Below are 19,538 nucleotides of genomic sequence, written 5' to 3' on the forward strand. Positions count from 1 at the left end.
ATAGGAGTGCTCAGGAAAATCAAAAGCCTTTCTGGGCCAGAGAGGTGGAAACTCTGCCTGTGACCTCTGATGGGTCTGTGTTGTAAGAAGACCTTGTCAATTCCTGTCAGTCAGGCTTTGCAAAGGCACCAAATGGTGATCTATAAATGGCACAGATAGGAGACATACACTCTGACGCTTCTTTGGCAACTGTAAATCTTTCTAATTAGTGAAATTAGGAAGGATGCTATGAAAATGTTTTCTAGTCTAATTGAGTTTTCTACATGGAGTATATATCAGATTTGTTCCCTAAAAGAAGAAGGTACAAATATCCATGTGTATTTTATATATATATATATGTATATATATATCTTAATCGTGCCTGGAGCAAGGTCACCCTTAGCTGCTCATGTCCAGTTAGTTATCCTATGTCTGGCTAAAATTTCAAGTTTTATATCATTAGATAAATTATGTTTAGGAGGGTTTGATAAATTATGTCTCAGTGAAGTAGATTGCTTTTTTTTTTAATGGAGAAAAATCAATAATAAGATGACAAAAATACTGTTTCTTTGATTGGCAAAAGTATAATAAATCACTATCCTAATTCCAAACCAGACATAAACTAATATGAAAAGTAATAGAATTATAAAAGTTAAAGGATAATATAGTTTGTGAAAAATATAGATGAATGGGAAGATTTCAGAATTTATATTTCTTAGTTCCTCTAACCTAAAATACAAGGAAAAGCAAACTGGACCTGGCAATAGATGGGCAGAAATGCAAAAGAGTCTTTAAGTTATATGAATATTTACTTTTAGAAATAAACCCATGAAATTTTATCATTTGCATGTCAAGGGCCTTTTTTCTCCAGAGTAGTTTTTCTTTTCTTTCCTGATACCACTCTTTGCCCCAGACAAATTCCTTCCAATATCGACCTGCTTCTCTTCCTTCTCCTCTTCTTCCTTATTATCACTACACACATACACACTGAATAACTAACTAGATAAATAAAAGCTCACATATTACGTAGCATTTTACAGTCTTTTAAAATCCTTCAGGCATATTACTTCCTTTAACCTCCCAGTCATTTTGTGCAACCTTCGGGGCAAAAATCACCCCATTTTTATGGATGAAAACATCGAACCCCAGAGCTTTTCAGTGGCGTGCTCAGCATCCCTTGCTTAATGGCTACTCCAGGACAACTCCTTTACTCTTAGACCAATGATTTTTCGTGTACTATCTTGTTCTCTTGTTCACAAGCCAAGCTATAGAGAACAGAAAAATTCAAATGAATTATTAACACCTTTTTTTTAAAGTATCATATAACACTTGTAATTAGTGAAAGATTTGAAGTTTTTCTATTATGAAATTTAAATATTCGGCATATATTTTTTATGTTAATATTCATTTAGTTTTCCCTCATCTATCTTTTCACATCTACCCACCTTGAAGAAGAGTTATATGTGGAAATTTCAGTGAAAAACAAAACAAATAAACCAATGAACAAACAAAAAAAAAACCTGCCAAAACTTGACTTTATTTTTTTTCTTCATCCTCACAAGATGATTTATAAAGTAAAGCTATGAATTAAGACATTCAACACCAAATATACATCTAGTGACCAAGAAAATTGGGAGCTCTGTTTAAAATTTCAATTTTAGAAGCAGTTCTGTATGCAGTAGAAATAAAAATACTATATACCAAGTCTTATACACATTGAAAAATTATTTGTCAATAAACCTAACCAATAGTTAATTTCTGATAGTCCTTTAGAGATATGTCTTTCTTAAGAGCTAATACCCATCATTTTTCCCTATTGATTACGGCTTTAGTTAAATATGCTCTTAGTTAAAAATATTGGTAACATCTGATAAAATTTCAAAGGCTTAATGATGTGATTTTGGCTATTCAACTTGCAAATTACATCATCCTGAAGATGCATATGGGTGTGTATGTGAGATTGTGCCCTTTTCCTCCTGTTTATTCCTCTCTCATATGCTGACTTAAGTTGGTAAATCAGAAGCTCACTGTTTCTATGACTTATTTTCTAAAAATATACAGTACTGATATTCTTTTCTGTTCCTTTTGCACATGAGTTATTTGGCAGGAGCATTTCTGCAGATGGAAAGAGAAGTGCATGTAGTTGTTGATACGATTTAATTTTTAATACAATTTTTGATACAATGACTTAATAATTTAATAACAATTAAATATATATTTTTTCAAAATTGGTTATGAATAACAGGATCATGTTAGAGAGATTGGTAAAGACAAATGTCCTTTATTCTTTTCCATTTATGAACCATCTTGGCAGAGGAAAATACCCTAGACTACTTTGTTTCCAGTCCCCATCTCAAACCTCCACCCCTCCAAAAAGAAAAGCGTTTAGGAAAATACTTTCTGGTCTCCTCACCCTTTCATTGTATGTTCACCTGGGACCCGAGATAACATATCCATATATAGAAATTTCAGTGAAAAACAAAACAAGTAAACCAACCCAAAAAGATAAGGCCTTGGGTTTCCCATTACCAGGTTTCCTGTCCCTTCCTGCCTTCTTGTCCTTGCTCCTGGGCTGGTGAGCTCAGTTAGTCTTGTTTTGTTTTATGGGCCTGCTTAATCTTTGACTGAAGGGTGAACCTCAGGAGAGACTTCGGTACTGAATTAATAGGGTGCCAGAGGGCCATAATCTCAAAGTTTCTCCAGTCTTTGTCAGACCAGTCAGTCTGGTCTCAATTTGATTTATATTGTTGTTTTAATGCATATTAATCACTATAATAATACTCTAAAAATTCAGGTCTTTTTAGCAATCTGAATGAACAGACATATAATTCTTACAGTATTGATTGCAGTGATTTCTCAGAAAGCAGATCACAGCAAGAAGCATCTGATATGTTTTATAAATTCACCCTTTAGCCAGCCTATTTGTCTTTGTAAAGGATGAAGATATCATTGAAAGATATAATTTGTACTTTGGTAGAAAGGAATTCCACTGAATTCAGAAAACTCAAGTTTGATCCCTGGCATTACCACTTACTCACCCTGACTCTGGACCACACCCTTCACCTCTAACAGCAACTATACAATGGGAATGGAAATTACTTATATCAAATGATCTGAATAAAAATCAACAAATAACTTATGAGATAGTGCCTGGCCCATAGTAGATGTTCAATAAGTATTCAATGATTTGGCTTAAACTGGGCTCAGAAAACGTAGGTTCTAATCACAGTTATGTCCCTGAATCTTTGTATAGAGTTTGGCAAGACACTTACCTAATGTGGACCTTGATTTTATCTTTAAAACGAAGGCATTTTTGTTATATTTACCCTTGCTGTCCACATGAAGACTTAGAAGACTTTTCTGGGTTTGGAGGTCAGTGGTATGGTCTTAGTGCTAGAATGATACTTTGAAGAAGCTAAATGATGAAAAACAACACAAGCTTCCTCATTTGGTTCTTGGTATCCAGGTGGTAGTTCAGAGATGCCATATGCATTCAGACTAATGAAAAAGAACAGGGCTGACTTTCAATTGGTTCAAGACAGTGAGTTGAAACTTTAGGAGCATCTTCAAAAAAATTGAAGCCTACCTGTGGAATTTAATTAATATTCCCCTCCTGGACTCCTAGATGGCACTGGGTTTGTTTTCCTGGACACTATGAATAATTTCCCCAGGTCATCTTAATGACAATAGCAACAACAGCTTCCTTCTAGAGTAGAAAAGTTATTTTGGTTAAAAGGTAAGAATGAAAGTCAACAAGGAGAGAATTTAACTGGCAGAAATTAGAGCAGGGCTCTTTCCCTTCCAGCTTTGCTGGCTTTGATTTTCTTTGAAATTTGTTCATTTTTTCCCCCCTGAATATCATGCTGCCTCCAAGGTCCCAAATGCTGTCTGCCCAAGGCAATGGAAATGTAAAACAAATGTTGAACCATTTTCAGTTACCCAATTGAGAGAATAATTCTGAGGGGGCTTAGTGTTCCTGTAAGCTCCATCCAATAAGACTGCTGCATCTTGCCCATAGAGTGGCAGTACAAATTATTTTGCAAGTTGTTATTTGACAACTGACAGGATCTAGCTTTATAGATTATACACATTAAGAAATGTATTAATATGGTTCACAGCAAGAAATTTGGGATCAACCACCTTGAAGTTGGCCAAAGACATGAACCTATAAGATCCTATCAGCAGAAAAAGCTCACGTGTTCCAACCACATTGGGCCAGTCTCCACCCCTGTCTTTGTATCTACTCTTAGATAAAAACAAAACAAAATGAAACCGAAAACAAACCTATTTTTAACTATGTATTTTTGGAGAAGAATAAGGAGAGAACATAAGACATTTAGTTAAATGTGTTGCTTTTTTAATTTCAAAAGCAAGCTGGTTTATTACTTATATTTACATTCTAACTGGTCTATTTAAGATGCCGTAATAAAATGCGTTACTTATGTTTTTCAGCCGGTGGATGTGAAGAGTAAAACAAAATATCATTCATGTAATACACTTGTACCCATAGGTACTGTTTTTGATTTATTCATGCATTCATCCATTTATTAGTGGATAAATGCACTAATTTATTCAATTAACAGCAACAAAAAAATCATTTTGTTCCAGGCACTGTAACAGGCAATGGGATACAAGATGAAGCTATAGCCTTCCTGCCCTCAAGCACGTCACAATCTAATGCTACTGAAGTTACCCACTAAAACCCTTTAAACTCCTGGAAAGATAAATGAAATAAAAATTTCACTTTTGGAGACCAGAGACACGATTAACGCGCTAAACAATGTCTTTTTTGTTGGTGGAATTATGACAGGGCTTGAAGAGAACTGACTAAATTAGAAACACAAACTGTCTCAGGATGACTAATGATAATTTCTTGGTTACTAGTCTAGCAGCAATGTCAGGTATGTTGGGAACATTGAGATTTTAGTACTCATGAAAACTGGACAAGAATCACGTTGGCTCAGTGCTTAGTTGTTCTGTGAGTTCAACAAAAGGTGAGGAGGCACGAAAGTAGATTGGTTTAATGATGACTATTTTCACGGCAAGCATCATGTGAAATATTTTTGGGGGTAGATTCTTAACTATGGACAAATTAGGGATTATCTCTGATGGGCATTTTGAATAAACATGTTCAGTAAATTTAAACAATATTTAACTTCCCTCCTAGAAATAAAATACTAGTTGAATTACTTATTAGAGTAGAAATATTTCCAATATAAACAGAATGTTGATAGCTGTGTTAAAATACCCTCCATTTAGCTTTGTATGATGATTATTGCAATTGTAGATTTGTGGAATAATTTAGGGTGTAAACATTTTGAAAGATTAAATTAGTAATGCACAGTGTATTAAATTAGACTTGGAAAATGAAGAAAAGATTAATTCAGTTACCCACAAAAATTTTGTTGTATGGATTCTAAATGTTTCAAATTTCCTTATATTTTGCTCCTAATGAAGTTTATGGAAACCCTGGTGGCATGGTGGTTAAGAGCTATGGCTCCTAACCGAAAGGTTGGCAGTTCGAATCCACTAGGCACTCCTTGGAAACTCTATGGGGCAGTTCTTCTCTGTCTTGTGGGGCCACTGTGAGTCAGAATCGACTCGACGGCAATGAGTTTGGGTTTGGTTAATGAAGTTTATTACAAAATTAAAATATTGATTGTATATATTCTTACAAACAACATCGGAAACCTATTTTAAAAGTCATTCTTATTCATAGAAATTGTGTTATTTTTGGTGAATATATTCCTGACCAGTAGTTAAAAGGCAAGTATCATGTGTGACAATCTATTTAAAAATACAGTAAATATGCCTTTATAAACATTTTTAAATTCATAGGGTTAGACTATATGATTTTTCATATAGAGCAGAAAGCCTTCATGAGGACAGTGTAGTTTAATCTTTGCATTTTATGGATGATGAAACCAAAGGCCTGGAGAGATTATGTAAGTTGTCACATTGCTATTTGGTGTCAGCGTATGTACTGAAATCCAGTCCCATGTCCTAGCCTGTTGCTTTTCCTGTTGTCTTGGTTATGGATTGGTCTATTTGCAAGTGACAGAAGTTATCAGAAAAAAGGAAACAGGAAAATCTTACTCACTCTAAGTGAAAGGAGTACAGCTGGACTTGGAGAGTCTGTGCCTGGCATTCCCTTTCACTCTCATCCTCATCTCCATTTTCTCTGAATGCCTGCTTCTTTTATGTTACTGCAGACTAGATTCTTTGGCAAGGCTCATAGTTTCTATACCCTGAAAACCTCAGTTTGCACATGTTTGACATTGGTTCTGAATGGGGAAGCTATTTTCTCATATGGTACTTTGTGTGAATTAGGAAATGGTGTCCCCCCACCAGGTGGATACAGCCTTGGGATAATGTGCACCACGGCAGCCTGTGGCCATGGCCAGCTTCTCTATGACCTTATAGCTCTTGGGGCCAACACCATTCATCTTCATTTTTTGTGTCTCCATTCTCAAGTTCTCACTGCCCCTACCTATGTCAAATGTGTTAGTTTACAGGGTGGTTGGCATGACAAAGAACCATCATGAAGTTATCATTTTAACCACTCTGTACATTTACTCACTTCCTATAGAGAAGTAAGTTCAAGGTCAGTAAATCTTCACATCCCATACCTGCTTCTGTTTTTCAGGAATTGAAGACCTGGTATAATCTTCATCCTCGGTCTGAAGCTCTCTCAGGCTGTGAGAGTGCTGAGCAGGGTTACACACTTCCATCTGTGCACCCAGAGATAGTCTACCACCAGCCAAAGCAGATAGCCTAATGTCAGCTGGCTTCATCCTTTTTGCATTGGCTTGCCCTTCAGTGCACTTAAAAAATATATAATGCCATCGAAGTAGCAGGCCTCTAGAACATTTTAGCCAACCCCAACCTCAGCATGTTCAAAATACAAAGTTAACAATACAATGAAACATTTTTTATTTGATTAAATAGGCACTTTCTTCTATTGCCTAACTTATCAGTAATTTGTTGTTGTTAGTTGCTGGGTTGATTCCAACTCACGGCAACCTTCCGACTAGCAGTTGAGTGCTTAACCATTTGCATCACCCAGCCACTCACGTCGGAAATTTACTGGTAGACAAGCTAGCTAAACTACTGACTAAAGAGTCTTACCACTGTAATTTAGGGATGGGACCAGGAACCACAGCTGACAACATCACAGAGGTGTCCATCTCATGTCCGACTCATTGTAGTTGGAGGATCAGAAGAGGGAGCTAGATCACATAAAGGGTTGTCCCTTCAGAGCTGTGGAGCAGTGGTCAACTGTGGCCAAAAATAGTATAGTATTAAGCCAGACTACTTTATCATAGGCCATCGGCTATAGAAAAAAGAAATCATGATATATATTGATTATAAAAGGGAGGTCACACATATTACCAGATAAACACAGAAGAGACAAAATATACAATTATGATAAATCTAAAACACTCGGTATCATAAACATTAAACAGTCAATAAATAGCTATCCTATTTGGCTTTTTAAAAAGAATTTTTTAGGATATTTTGACTATCCCACCAAAGCAGAATCAAAAAATTAAAAAAAAAAGTATGTATAACCACTTCCCTTTCTTGTGCCCATGACCAACATCACCCATGGGATCATTTTCCATTGACCCTGAACATGGTCTCACAATCCTTCTCCAGGCAGCCATTCGTTGCCAGTTAACTGGGATTAGCATTCAAGGGAAACTGTTGGTCGTTCCACTAGTAGAGTCAACCTCCTGAGAGCAGTAGAGACCTTGTTTTACTTATTTCTGTATAACAGTGGCAGTGTATTACCTGCAGAAAAAGTGACACTAGATACACAGTTGCAAATGGATAAGTGGCTCAGGAATGTTAAAAATAATTTTACACAAGTAGGCGATTTTCAAAAGAAAACATCCAAATGCCTAAATCATTTGCAAAAAATGTTTAACCTAACTTGCAATTAAAAAAAAAAAAAAAGACAAATAACTTTTAACTAGATCAGCAAATATTTCTTAAAAAGTAGTTTCATTCATTGTTGGTGAGGTTGAGGGAAAACAGTACTTACAGATGTAGCTGATAAGAACATAATTTATTACAGCTTTTCTGGAGGTTAAAGAGTTTATCAAAAATCATGAGAACAGGAATAATTTGACCTAGAAATTTTTCTCGTGGAAATACATTTCATGAAAATAGTTATTTGTGCAAAGATTTAGCTACAAGGAAGTTCACTGCAGTATAACATTAAAAAAAATTAAAAACGATTTTTATCACCAACAGTTAAAGATTGGTTAAATAACGTTTGATGGTCTCTGTATAATAAAATAGTATATGGCTATTAAAATTATATAAAATATACTTATTACAATGGACAGATGTTTACTATGTACTATTAAGTGAAACAAATAGATTATAAAATAGTATTTATATTATGTTATCTTTTTGGTAAGTGTATGTGTGTATGTGCATAAATCCTAATGTGTCCAGATACGCCACTGTGTTAACATTGCTATCACCTGATAGATAGGATAATGGAACTGCCTTTATCTTTTTTAATTGTGCTAAATATACATGTAGCAAAACATTTTGCCATTTCAACATTCCTCACGTGTATAATCCAGTGACATTAGGTTCATCGGGTTGCGCAATCAGCACCATCATCCATTTCCAGATTTTTCCATCAACCTTAACAGAAGCTCAGTTCCCCTAAGCAGTGAGTCTCCTTTTTTTTTTCTTTCTAATGATCATACGTTGGTTTAGTAATAAGAAAAAATATTTTTCATATTTAAAAATATTGCTACCCAGATAAGTTTGCATTTCTTTTGATACATTCTTCTATAGTAAGCAGAACATTCAAAGTCATTCCATTGATCATTCTTTTTAAGAATAGTGATTTCAGCATCTAAACCTTAAAAGTCCTCCCAAAGGACTTCAAGGATAAGGAATTGGAGAGCAAGTCTTAAATCTGGCCTTATTTGCATATTCTTTGCTCTTTTTCCCTCTTTTCTTTCCTCTTTCTCTTTAAATTCTACCCTCTTCTTCATTAAAATGCTGAAGGGAAAATAATGACAGAAGTCTTATCTTGTTGGTTTGTTATAGAAGGAAAATGCAAGTCAATTATACTTTACTCAGGTTCTCAATGTTAGCGCTTTTTTTTCCTTTCTATAAAAATAATAGTACATGCTTGCTCATTACACCAAAAATTGGAAAGTACAGAACATTTTTAAAAGGACTAGGAAAAATGCCAGTAATGTGGCATGCTTATATTTTGTACCAGTTTTTATTTTTCTTTATGCTATGTTCTTTATACTTAGTTGAAATCATGTTATGTGTACAATTATAAATTGTTTCTTTCCTTATAGAAGTACATGTTAAGTCTTTTCTCCGGATTCCCTTTTCTTTAAGACTAGCTTCTGCACTAATCTGCATTAGTAGCATCTTTCTCATTCATTCTTTCATTTAGCAATACCCTTGAGTGCCTACTATGTGCTTGACCCTGCTAAGTACGAGGTGTACAATGGTGGAGACGATAAGCATGATCCCTGCTTTCATGGAATGATGGAGCCAGGGGCCCAACCTATTGCCTTGCTGAGTCCACAGTAAAACTCAATGAACAATACTGAGATTCTGTTAAGGGTAATGGGAAGTTTGAAAACAGATAACGGTGATGACTGAGCAACATGATAAACATAATTAATGTCACTGAATTGTATACGTGAAGAATGTTGAAATGAGAAACAATTTGTTACATATATTTTTGCCAAACCAATAGTAAAATTTAAAAAAAGACTCAATAAACACCATAAGCAGTAATTGGAAGTGAAGTATAAGTGTTAACTGAAGTTACAAATGAGTAACAATATGATCTTCGGTCATATTCCCCATTTTTCCTTTAATGTGCCCTAATTACACGTGGAGCCCTGGTGGCACAGTGGTTAAGAGCTTGTCTACTAACGAAAAGGTTGGCACTTGGGATGCACCAGCTGCCCCTTGGAAACCCTATGGAGCAGTTCTACTCTGTCCTATAGGGTCGCTATGAGTCGGCGTCAAATTAACGGCAACGAGTTTGGTTTCTTTTTTTTTTTTTAATTACATATCATCGCTGATGCAGATGGATCTTGGCTGAAAGTAGAGAATACCAGAAAGATGTTTACCTGTGTTTTATTGCCTGCGTGAAGGCTTCCAACTGTGTGGATCATAACAAATTATGGATAATTGCAAAGATAATTTTGCAATTATGGATAATTGCGAATAATGGGAATTCCAGAACATTAAATTGTGCTCATGAGGAACTTGTACGTAGACCAAGAGGCAGTCGTTCAAACAGAACAAGGAGATACTGAGTGGTTTAAAATCAGAAAAGGTGTGCATCAGGGTTGTACCCTTTTACCACACTTGTTCAATCTCTATGCTGAGCAAATAATCCAAGGAGCTGGACTACATGAAGAAGAATGTGGCATCAGGATTGGAAAGAGACTCATTAACAACCTGTGATATGCAGATGACACAACCTTGCTTGAAGAGGATTTGAAGTACTTACTGGTGAAGATCAAAGGCTGCACCCTTCAGTATGAAATATACCTCAATATAAAGAAAACAAAAATCCTCACAGTGAGACCTATAAGCAACATCATGATAAACGGAAAAGATATTGAAGTTGTCAAGGATTTAATTTTATTTGGACCCACAATCAACACCCATGGACACAGCAGTCAAATCAAATGATGTATTTGCATTGGGCAAATTGGCTGCAAGAGCTCTTTAAAGTGTTAAAAAGCAAAGATGTCACCTTAAGGACTAAGATGTGCTTGACCCAAGCAATGGTATTTTCAATCACCTCACATGCATGAGAAAGCTGGGCAACGAATATGGAAGACCATAGAAGAATTGATGCCCTTGAATCATGATATTGGCAAAGAATACCGCAGACTGCCCGAAGAGTGAACAAATCTGTCTTGGAAGAAGTATAGTCAGAATGCCCCTTAGAAGTGAGGATGGTGAGACTTTGTCTCACTTTGTATGTGTTATTGTACATCATGCTTGGTGAAGAAAAAGGTCAGTAAAAAAGAGGAAGATTCTCAATGAGCTGAATTGGCACAGTGGCTGCAACAACAGACTCAAACATAGCAATGATTGTGAGGGTGCACTGACCCAAAAGCGTTCCATTCTGTTGTACATGGATTTGCTATCAGCTGGAACCAACTCGATGGCACCTAATAACAGCAACAAGAATAATAGCTTTTATTCTCTCGTGGGAAATACATAGAATTAGCAAGTCATGACTATTGTTTCTAATATCAAGTGAGTTACACTAAGATGAATACTACCCTTTTCCCCCAAAATATCAATTTAACACATTAAAGCAAAAAGAACATGGTATGTTAATACTTCCATCCAGTCATGCTCAACTCTTGTATACTTATTAAACATCTGAGAAGAGTCTTTATATTGAATAGATTTCAAATGATGTAATCGGGCAATTTTCAAAATGTTTAACGACAGGAACAGAGCATTCAGAAGGAGGCCCCCAACTGGGCCATGCATCAACACTTCAGTTATTGCTCAGTTGCTAGATCTATGTAAACTGACTGAGAAGTCCAGTGTGACTATCATAGTGAAAGTGCTCAGGTTGTTTAGGACAGTGGCTAATAGCCAGACAATGTGAACATATTTCAAGAGAACTGAAATCACCTATAGAAAATATATGAGTGTGGCTTATATAGAGGAAAAAATGGAAGAGGCCAGGAGAAAAACCCTCTGAATGGGCTTGGTAATTGGGGAATATGAAATGTTTGATTATTTTTTAAAAGAAAGTGTCCAGAAAAGCAAATCATTCTATTTTAGCCACATTTCTGAAATGGTAGTATATGAACTTCATGTATTTTGTGAACTTTGAACAATACGTTATAATGTATTAATACTTTGATCCCCTCTTTCAGCTCTCGTTACTGGAAAAAGCTGGATTTGGAGGTGTTCTTCTGTATATTGATCCTTGTGATTTACCAAAGACGGAAAATCTTAGCTATGAAACCTTCATGGTGTCGCTGAATCCAGGAGGAGATCCTTCTACGCCTGGTTATCCTAGTGTGGGTAAGTTCATTATTAATCTTTATTACTCTTGTAATCATTATAACATTGCAGTTTATAAATACATGCTGCTTACTTATTCAAGGGATAGTGAAGTTGAAGCAGAGTTCTTCCCCCCTTATTTTTTGAAAAGTGAATTTTTTACCTTCTCAAAATGAGAAACTACCAATTTGTTGCAATAAAAGTTCAAAAACAGTCTGTAATAAATTTTTGTCTCAACAAATTGCGGTATCATGAAGACTATAGATATGTTTTATGTGCTATTATTGATCGACTGATAAGATAAATTTACACCATGAGAGAGCGGGCATTCCAAGTAGGTGGGAAGTATATGCAAATAGCCAGTAGCCTTAAACGTCTAATGTTTGGGGGTAACTGTAATAACTTTAAGTCCAGAGTCTAGGGGTGTACATGGTCAGTTGAGGGAGAGAGCTGTGGGAAATGATGCTGGAGAAGAACACAATTAGTATGGTCAAATTGTCTGGCTTCTTCAGAAAAAAGATTTCATTGGTTAGGCCATTCACTGACAGCTAGAGATGGCCATCTTTGCATCAAACATCCTTCTCTTCCCCAGTAGTCTGTGTTAATGATAGCGGGGGGTCATGTGGCAGAGAGAAGACAACTGTATTTTTGGCAGGTGTTCACTGTTTTATTGAATTTCTGTCCAATATGTCATTGACAAATATCCTATTTATACAGACTTGGCTGAGGAAAAAGTTCTCCAAATCTTCTTTCAGGGTGACACTAACCCCATTAACTATGACATTTCAGCCAGTAATTACAAAGTCCACATAATTATATGTGTTCTGCCAGTATTTCCCCTCTTTCCCATAAAATATCACAAAAGAACTTGCAGGTATCATGCTCAAGCCCAGTTGTCTTTTATCTATCATCTGTCCATCCCTCCATCCCTCCATCCCTCCATCCATCCATCCATCCATCCATCCATCCATCCATCCATCCATCCATCCATCCATCCATCCATCCGTCATCTATCCATTAAGTTTCCCAATTAATAATTTTCTTCAAAAAGGAAACAAACTGAATCAAATATGAGTTATAGTTTCTGAATTTCTGTTGGGTCTACAGATCTGCCTTGTTTTTCATAGACTACCAAAAAAAAAAAAAAAAAAAAACCCGTGGCTGTCAAGCTGATTCTGACTCATAGTGACCCTATAGAACAGAGTAGAACTGCCTCCACAGGGTTTCCAAGGGAACGCCTGGTAGATTTGAACTGCTGACCTTTTGGTTAGCACTGAACTCTTAAGCACTATGCCACCAGGGTTTCCATACACTACAAAAGTACCCCTTTAATAATCCATCTAAGAACCTTCCCTGGGACCTCCCTGTTCAGCATCTGTCTTTATACCAGCTTTGTAATTAGAATTTGTAGGTGTCCATCTACAATTTCTAGGCATCACCAAAAACATGGGTCCAGCTGTCTAATTTGCAAATGCTTTCGCTACCTTGGGTTGTAATTGCTCAGCTCTGGAGGCTTCTTATCACAGCTTACAGGTCTTTGTGGAAAAACAATGGGCTACAAAGCTCCCTCAAAGCAGATACTTTATCGGTACTCTGCTTAATTTGGTAAAGTTGCCTGCTTAGCAACATTTAAACTTAACATTTTCTTGGCCCAGGTAATTTCATAAATATAGAATTCAGGTATGTCTATCAAAATAATAACCAGAGTCTGAAGCAATCTCAGAATACTTATAAAAATATTGAAAAAATAGTATACATGAATCTGTATACCTTTTCTCCAACATCATCTAATAGAACATAACATTACATAGTCATAGTACCATTATCAAATTAATATTGATAAAATACTAGTAACAAATATATGGACTTTCCAAAAACCAAACCAAACCCATTGCTGTCAAGTCGATTCCAACACATAGTGACCCTATATAACAAAGTAGAACCACCCCATATGGTTTCCAAGGATCAGCTGGCTGGTGGATTCGAACTGCCGACTTTTGGCTGGCAGTTGAGCTCTTAACCACTGTGCCACCAGGGATCCATATACCTTATTTGAACTTTATCAAGTCTCCCACTGTTTTCTTTTTCCTGGTTGAATATCCAATCCAGACTTGCACACTGTACTTCCTTACTCTTTCTTTTATAACCTCTGCACTTATGAAAAACACTAGCTGATCATTCTGTAGAATATCCTTAAATTTGAGTTTTTTCAATGTTTCTAATGATTAGATTGTGGCTAGCATTTATAGCAGGAATACTATAGAAGAAATGCTGTGACCTCAGTGCATTGTATCAGGAGGTACAGATCATTGATACATCTCATTTTTCTTGATGCTAAATTTTATCCCTTGGTTCATGTGGTATCTGCTAGTTTTCGTGGCTATAAATGCATAGTGTTTTTCTTTTAATTAATGATTATATTATGAGAACATACTATGAGACTATGCAAAAATACTGTTACTTATGTTTCTCCACAAAATTTAGCATCCATCAATATTCTTCCTTCTACAATTACTACTACGGTGCTTGCCAAATGATTTTCTATTCCCTTTATTCTAATTCTTTTTAAATATTTGTTTTTACAAGATGAATAGCCATACTTGCTGACCACGTCACCAAATAGAGATGAAATGGCTCTCTATCCAAATAAATTGTAAGTCAGTCTCCTTAGTTTCAGTGACAAAATATCAGATTTTTAGTGGTTCACCTGAAACCTATATAAAAACCCACCCAGTGCCGTCGAGTCGATTCCGACTCATAGCGACCCTACAGGAACCCTATATAGTTAGTAAGAAATTAAACTTACTTAACTGTTAGTTTTATTTTGTAAACAAAAAATATGCATATGTGTATATATTGTGGAAATAACTGATATTTGAGAAAGTTGAAGAGACATGTTAACTTGCCAGTTCTATTAAACTCCTTATTTAAATTGAGATGCTCAGAAAAGATTAGATTATTTCAGCTTCCATTGAAATGACTTCAACAATCACGAATTATGTTATTCCTTTAGTTTTTTTAATTAAGAGTTTATATTAAAAGCAGATATTTGAAGATGTTTCTATTTCTCATAAAAAGCACAATAAGTAACATTAAAAAAGGAAAGATATAACTCATTGTATTTCTCTTTTTGCCTGACTGCTAAGAAACTCTGATTAACAGCAGTCATTTATATCCCTGACTCATTTATCCTTCCCTCTTGAAATTTTCTTAAACTCTTCTGTTATCTTTATGGTTTGGTTTATATTTACTGTATTTTTATGCAAGTAGTGCACATTATATGTTTTATTGCCAACTTTGCCCTACCCCAAACATTTTCAAAAGCGTTCTATGCTAATTTGTATACAGCAACAAATAAAAAAATTAGCATAGTTAGCTTACTCGAAAATACCTCTCGAGGGAGGACATGGCAAAAAAAAAAAAAGTCTAACAAGTGCATTATTTGTGTAAAAATATGGTATTTTAATTATGTTTTTCTATCCTCTTCACCAATCTCTGTTAACTGTAAACCACTGTCTTGCCATTCTAAAGCATTGGTGGGTCAGTAGTAGATTTCTCACCTTCTCTGTGGGAGACCCAGGTTCGATTCCTGAACAATACACCCCATGCTCGGTCACCACCCGTCTGTCAGTGGAGGTTTGTATGTTGCTATGATGCTAAACAGGTTTCAATGGAGCTTCTAAACTAAGACAGACTAAGAGGAAAGGCCTGGTTATTTACTTCCGAAAACCAGCCAATGAATACCTATGGATCACAACAGCCCAGTCCTGGGAATGACCCGGAATTGGGTGCATTTGGTTCCATTGTGCATGGGGTCGCCATCAGTCAGGGATGACTCAATGGCTGCTAACAACAACAACATCCACCAAGCTTTTTTTGTAAGGAAATGAAAATCTTGAGCTCCATCCCAGATTTAAATAAGGACCTCTGAGGGAGGGGTCTAGGGAACCATACTTTATAAAGCTGTCCCAGTGACTCTAATGCAGTTGAAGTTTGAGGACCACTGAAGTAGAGAACCTTTACTGTTCTTCACATTCCGCACCTGAGTGGGAACACAGGGACTACCGACCTGAACTGTATGACCTCATGTTCCGATTCTCACAGAGTCTTGTATTTCTGACTTTTCATGTTTGCTTCCTCTGCTTCAATCAGGGTTCTGACCTGAGTGTTCTGGACTCTCACCCCAATTCTGGTACTCGTTAAGCTCTCAGTAAATGTCTGTTAAATGAATGACTTGTTGCCTTTGCATGATTGGTTGTCTTTGTTAATTTTGACCTGGATTGTACCCTGACTTTAATTAACCTAGGCACATTGGCGGGAACCCTGGTAGCCTACAGGTTAAGTGCTATGGCTGCTAACCAAAGGGTCGGCAGTTCAAATCTACCAGGCGTTCCCTGGAAACTCTATGGGGTAGTTCTACTCTGTCCTATAGGATCGCTATGAGTCTGAATCGACTCGATAGCACTGGGTTTGGTTTTTTGGTTTAGTCACATTGGCTCAAAAAAGTAAGGCTAAGCACGTTCCACTGACAGTTTTGCTCACAAAATACATGCCTTTTCTCCTTAAATGTTTCTGTTAGTTTTCTCACATCTCTTCCAACATCCCAAATAGCAAAAGTCCCATCGATTCGAAAAGTTGTGAAATACTATGTACAATATTAGGAAATCACAGATCTTATCTATTCCCTTAATTCCCTTCATAATTTATCAATTGTTTCAAAGATTAAATGCCCAGCATATCAAATTCTTCATCATAACTGCTTCCACCAACTCGCTACAAGTGCTTCAACAATACTAAACTATGGTCCAAGCAAACTTCAGTCCCTAAAGCAATATGATTTTAGACTTTTAAGAGACTTTAGGGTTCATATAGGGAAATTCTATTCTTAATCTCGAAGCACAAGACACTTGATCATTTTAGCTGGGAACTCAAGCAAATGGGGCATAAGAAATGATATTTACAGTAACTGATCATAATTATAACACCAATGGTCAATTAAAATTGAAGATGTGCTTGGCTTTAAAACGCTGACCAGCTTAAGGTGAATCTGAAAGCAAAGAGATAACCAGAAAGCTAGGGGGTGAGCATAAAGATAGGAAGTGTGAAATAGCTATCTTTGACAAGTACTCCATTTTGTCTGTGTTGAAACATGGAATGAAACAATCCTTTCACAATTTCTCAGCATAAAGAGTGCCTGAAATCTGAACTAGAAATAGTATTAAAAACCCATTGCCACCAAGTCAATTCTGACTCATAGCAACCCTATAGAACAGAGTAGAACTGCCCCATAGTTTCCAAAAAGGACCTTGGTGGATTCAAACTGCCAACCTTTTGGTTAGCAGCCATAGCATTTAACCACTACGCCACCAGGGTTTCCAGAAATAGTATTAAAAAAAAGAAATAGTATTAGGAGTCAGAAATTCTATCTTCCTTTGATAATTTGTTTTCTGAATTCTCCTTTGGGTGCAGTGTTGATTTTAACTTTAGTAGCACCTCCAGATAACTGCCTGGCTAATCTATGGACTACTTCTTGTTGTGTGCCATGGAGTTTATTCCAACTCACAATGACCCTATAGGACAGAGTAGAACTGCCCCATAGGATTTCTAAGGAGTGGCTGCTGGATTCAACTGCCAACGATTTGCTTAGTAGCCTGAGCTCTTAACCACTTCACCACATGGACAACTAGTTAATTAAAATCCAGATCATTTCTTTCATCTTGACTTAGACATTATTTTCCTTATACCATACCTCAGTTCCATAAATCCATCCAGATTCATGGCTTCGTGTATATGCCCCTCTGTCTATTTACTATAATCCTTTTTTTTTTCTTTGTTTTAAATTCTGTACAGGAAAGTCTTTTCAGTGATTTTACTCTAGTGAAGTATATCAAATGACACAGTTTATTTAATATTCCCAGTGTTACAATTCAGTGAGTCTGTGTGTTGTTTATCTACTGTCTGTTCAACATCACCTCCGCCAACCAAAACTATTCAAAGAATAAAGAATACCACTGTAATTTGTGACAAGTCTTCACCAGGTGTCCTTGGTCCAGTTACCTGGACAAATGTAGAAAGACTTACTTGAATTGACACTAAATCAACTGAGACAGTGTTGAGCTATTCCCTGACTAGAATAGCAGAAAATATAAATATTTGCCTAGTTGTCAAAGCAAAGTGTTAGATATTCACAGCATGAAATGCCTTGTCACTTGGTTGGGGAAAAATAAAAAGTGTGTATACTTACTGTTTCACTCTAACTGACTGATGGTTCTTGCGTGTGTCCTTAAAGCTACATGCATTATTGTTCTGCCTGGTTCTTAGAATCATTTAAAGGCGAGCTCGCCATTAATCACTATGATATTTTTCAAAAAGTTTAATTCACAATATATTGAAAAAACAGACTCTTTAAATTCAAATTGTTCCTTTAAAATTTCTAATTAAAAAACATTTGTTAACATAAGTTTTCCCAAACAGAAAAATTTCTTATTGACTGTGGAAATGCCTAAGGTTATTGTAGCCTGCAGAGAACATTTATTGTTCATAGGAAGTCAGTGTGCTCTATAGCCCATTGTCAACATTACTTAATGTTGTACTGGGAGCAATCTTAAGAGTATTCTATCAACAGAAGCAGTTTATTTTGTTTAAGAAACAAAATGTTCACAATAAATCATGAGTTCTTCTAAGAAGATAATAGCATCCACTGCTTTAACACAATACTAATGACTTGTCGATAAACTTCCACCACAATAAATGCAAGAAGCTAATTGGAAGAAGAAGAGAATGAGTTTTACATTTTATAGAGCTTTTTTTTTCTCACTCTATGGAGTCCTGGTGATACAGTGGCTAAGAGCTACAGCTGCTAACCCAAAGGTCAGCAGTTTGAATCCACAGTCGCTCCTTGGAAACTTTATGGGCCAGTTCTACTCTGTTTTATAGACAGAATCGACTCCATAGCAACTTTTTTTTTTTTTTTCCTCATTCTTTACCTTATTTGGTTCTTCCAACTTTCCTGTGAACTGGAAAAGCTTTTACTAACTCACTTTACAGACAAGAAAAGTGAGTCTTAAAGAAACTTAGCCTTAATTAAAGTGACTTGACTAATATAATCAGGACTAAAATCCCAGGCTCTCTAACTTCGAAACTTGTGGTGATTCCACGAATATTATTTTGCATGTAGAAATGAGCTAAATTAGAACCCAAGACTACTTAGTCAGAGGTCGCTGTAACAAGGGAAGAAACCACCGTGACTTGCTTTTGGCAAAGGCTCAAAGCAGGCAGGGGAGTAGGAAAGCTTTACAGTTGAGAAAAAAGGGAGGCGGCTGGCCTCCAATCCAATTGTAGTTGAGCTAAATAGATGGACATCCTGTGTGACTGGTTCCCACAAACCCAGTGCCGTCGAGTCGATGTGATTGGTTAGGGGAGCATATTTGGCTGTCAGTTATTAATCAAGTCCTGGACATTATAGGCCCATTGTTACTGGGGTTATTTTTTGTCTGCCTAATTGCTTGTTG

General features: G+C 36.3%; 1 protein-coding gene across 1 annotated transcript in view; it reads left to right on the forward strand.

The window, feature by feature from the left end:
* The window catches only part of NAALADL2 (N-acetylated alpha-linked acidic dipeptidase like 2), a 679,917-nt gene that overhangs the window by 532,427 nt on the left and 127,952 nt on the right, over window positions 1-19,538 (forward strand). The window contains exon 5 of the mRNA XM_064275490.1: window positions 11,898-12,048. Coding sequence (XP_064131560.1) covers window positions 11,898-12,048 — 151 coding nt within the window. The remainder of the gene's footprint in view (window positions 1-11,897; window positions 12,049-19,538) is intronic.

Source organism: Loxodonta africana, chromosome 23 (assembly GCF_030014295.1).
Source record: "Loxodonta africana isolate mLoxAfr1 chromosome 23, mLoxAfr1.hap2, whole genome shotgun sequence".
Lineage (NCBI taxonomy): Eukaryota > Metazoa > Chordata > Mammalia > Proboscidea > Elephantidae > Loxodonta > Loxodonta africana.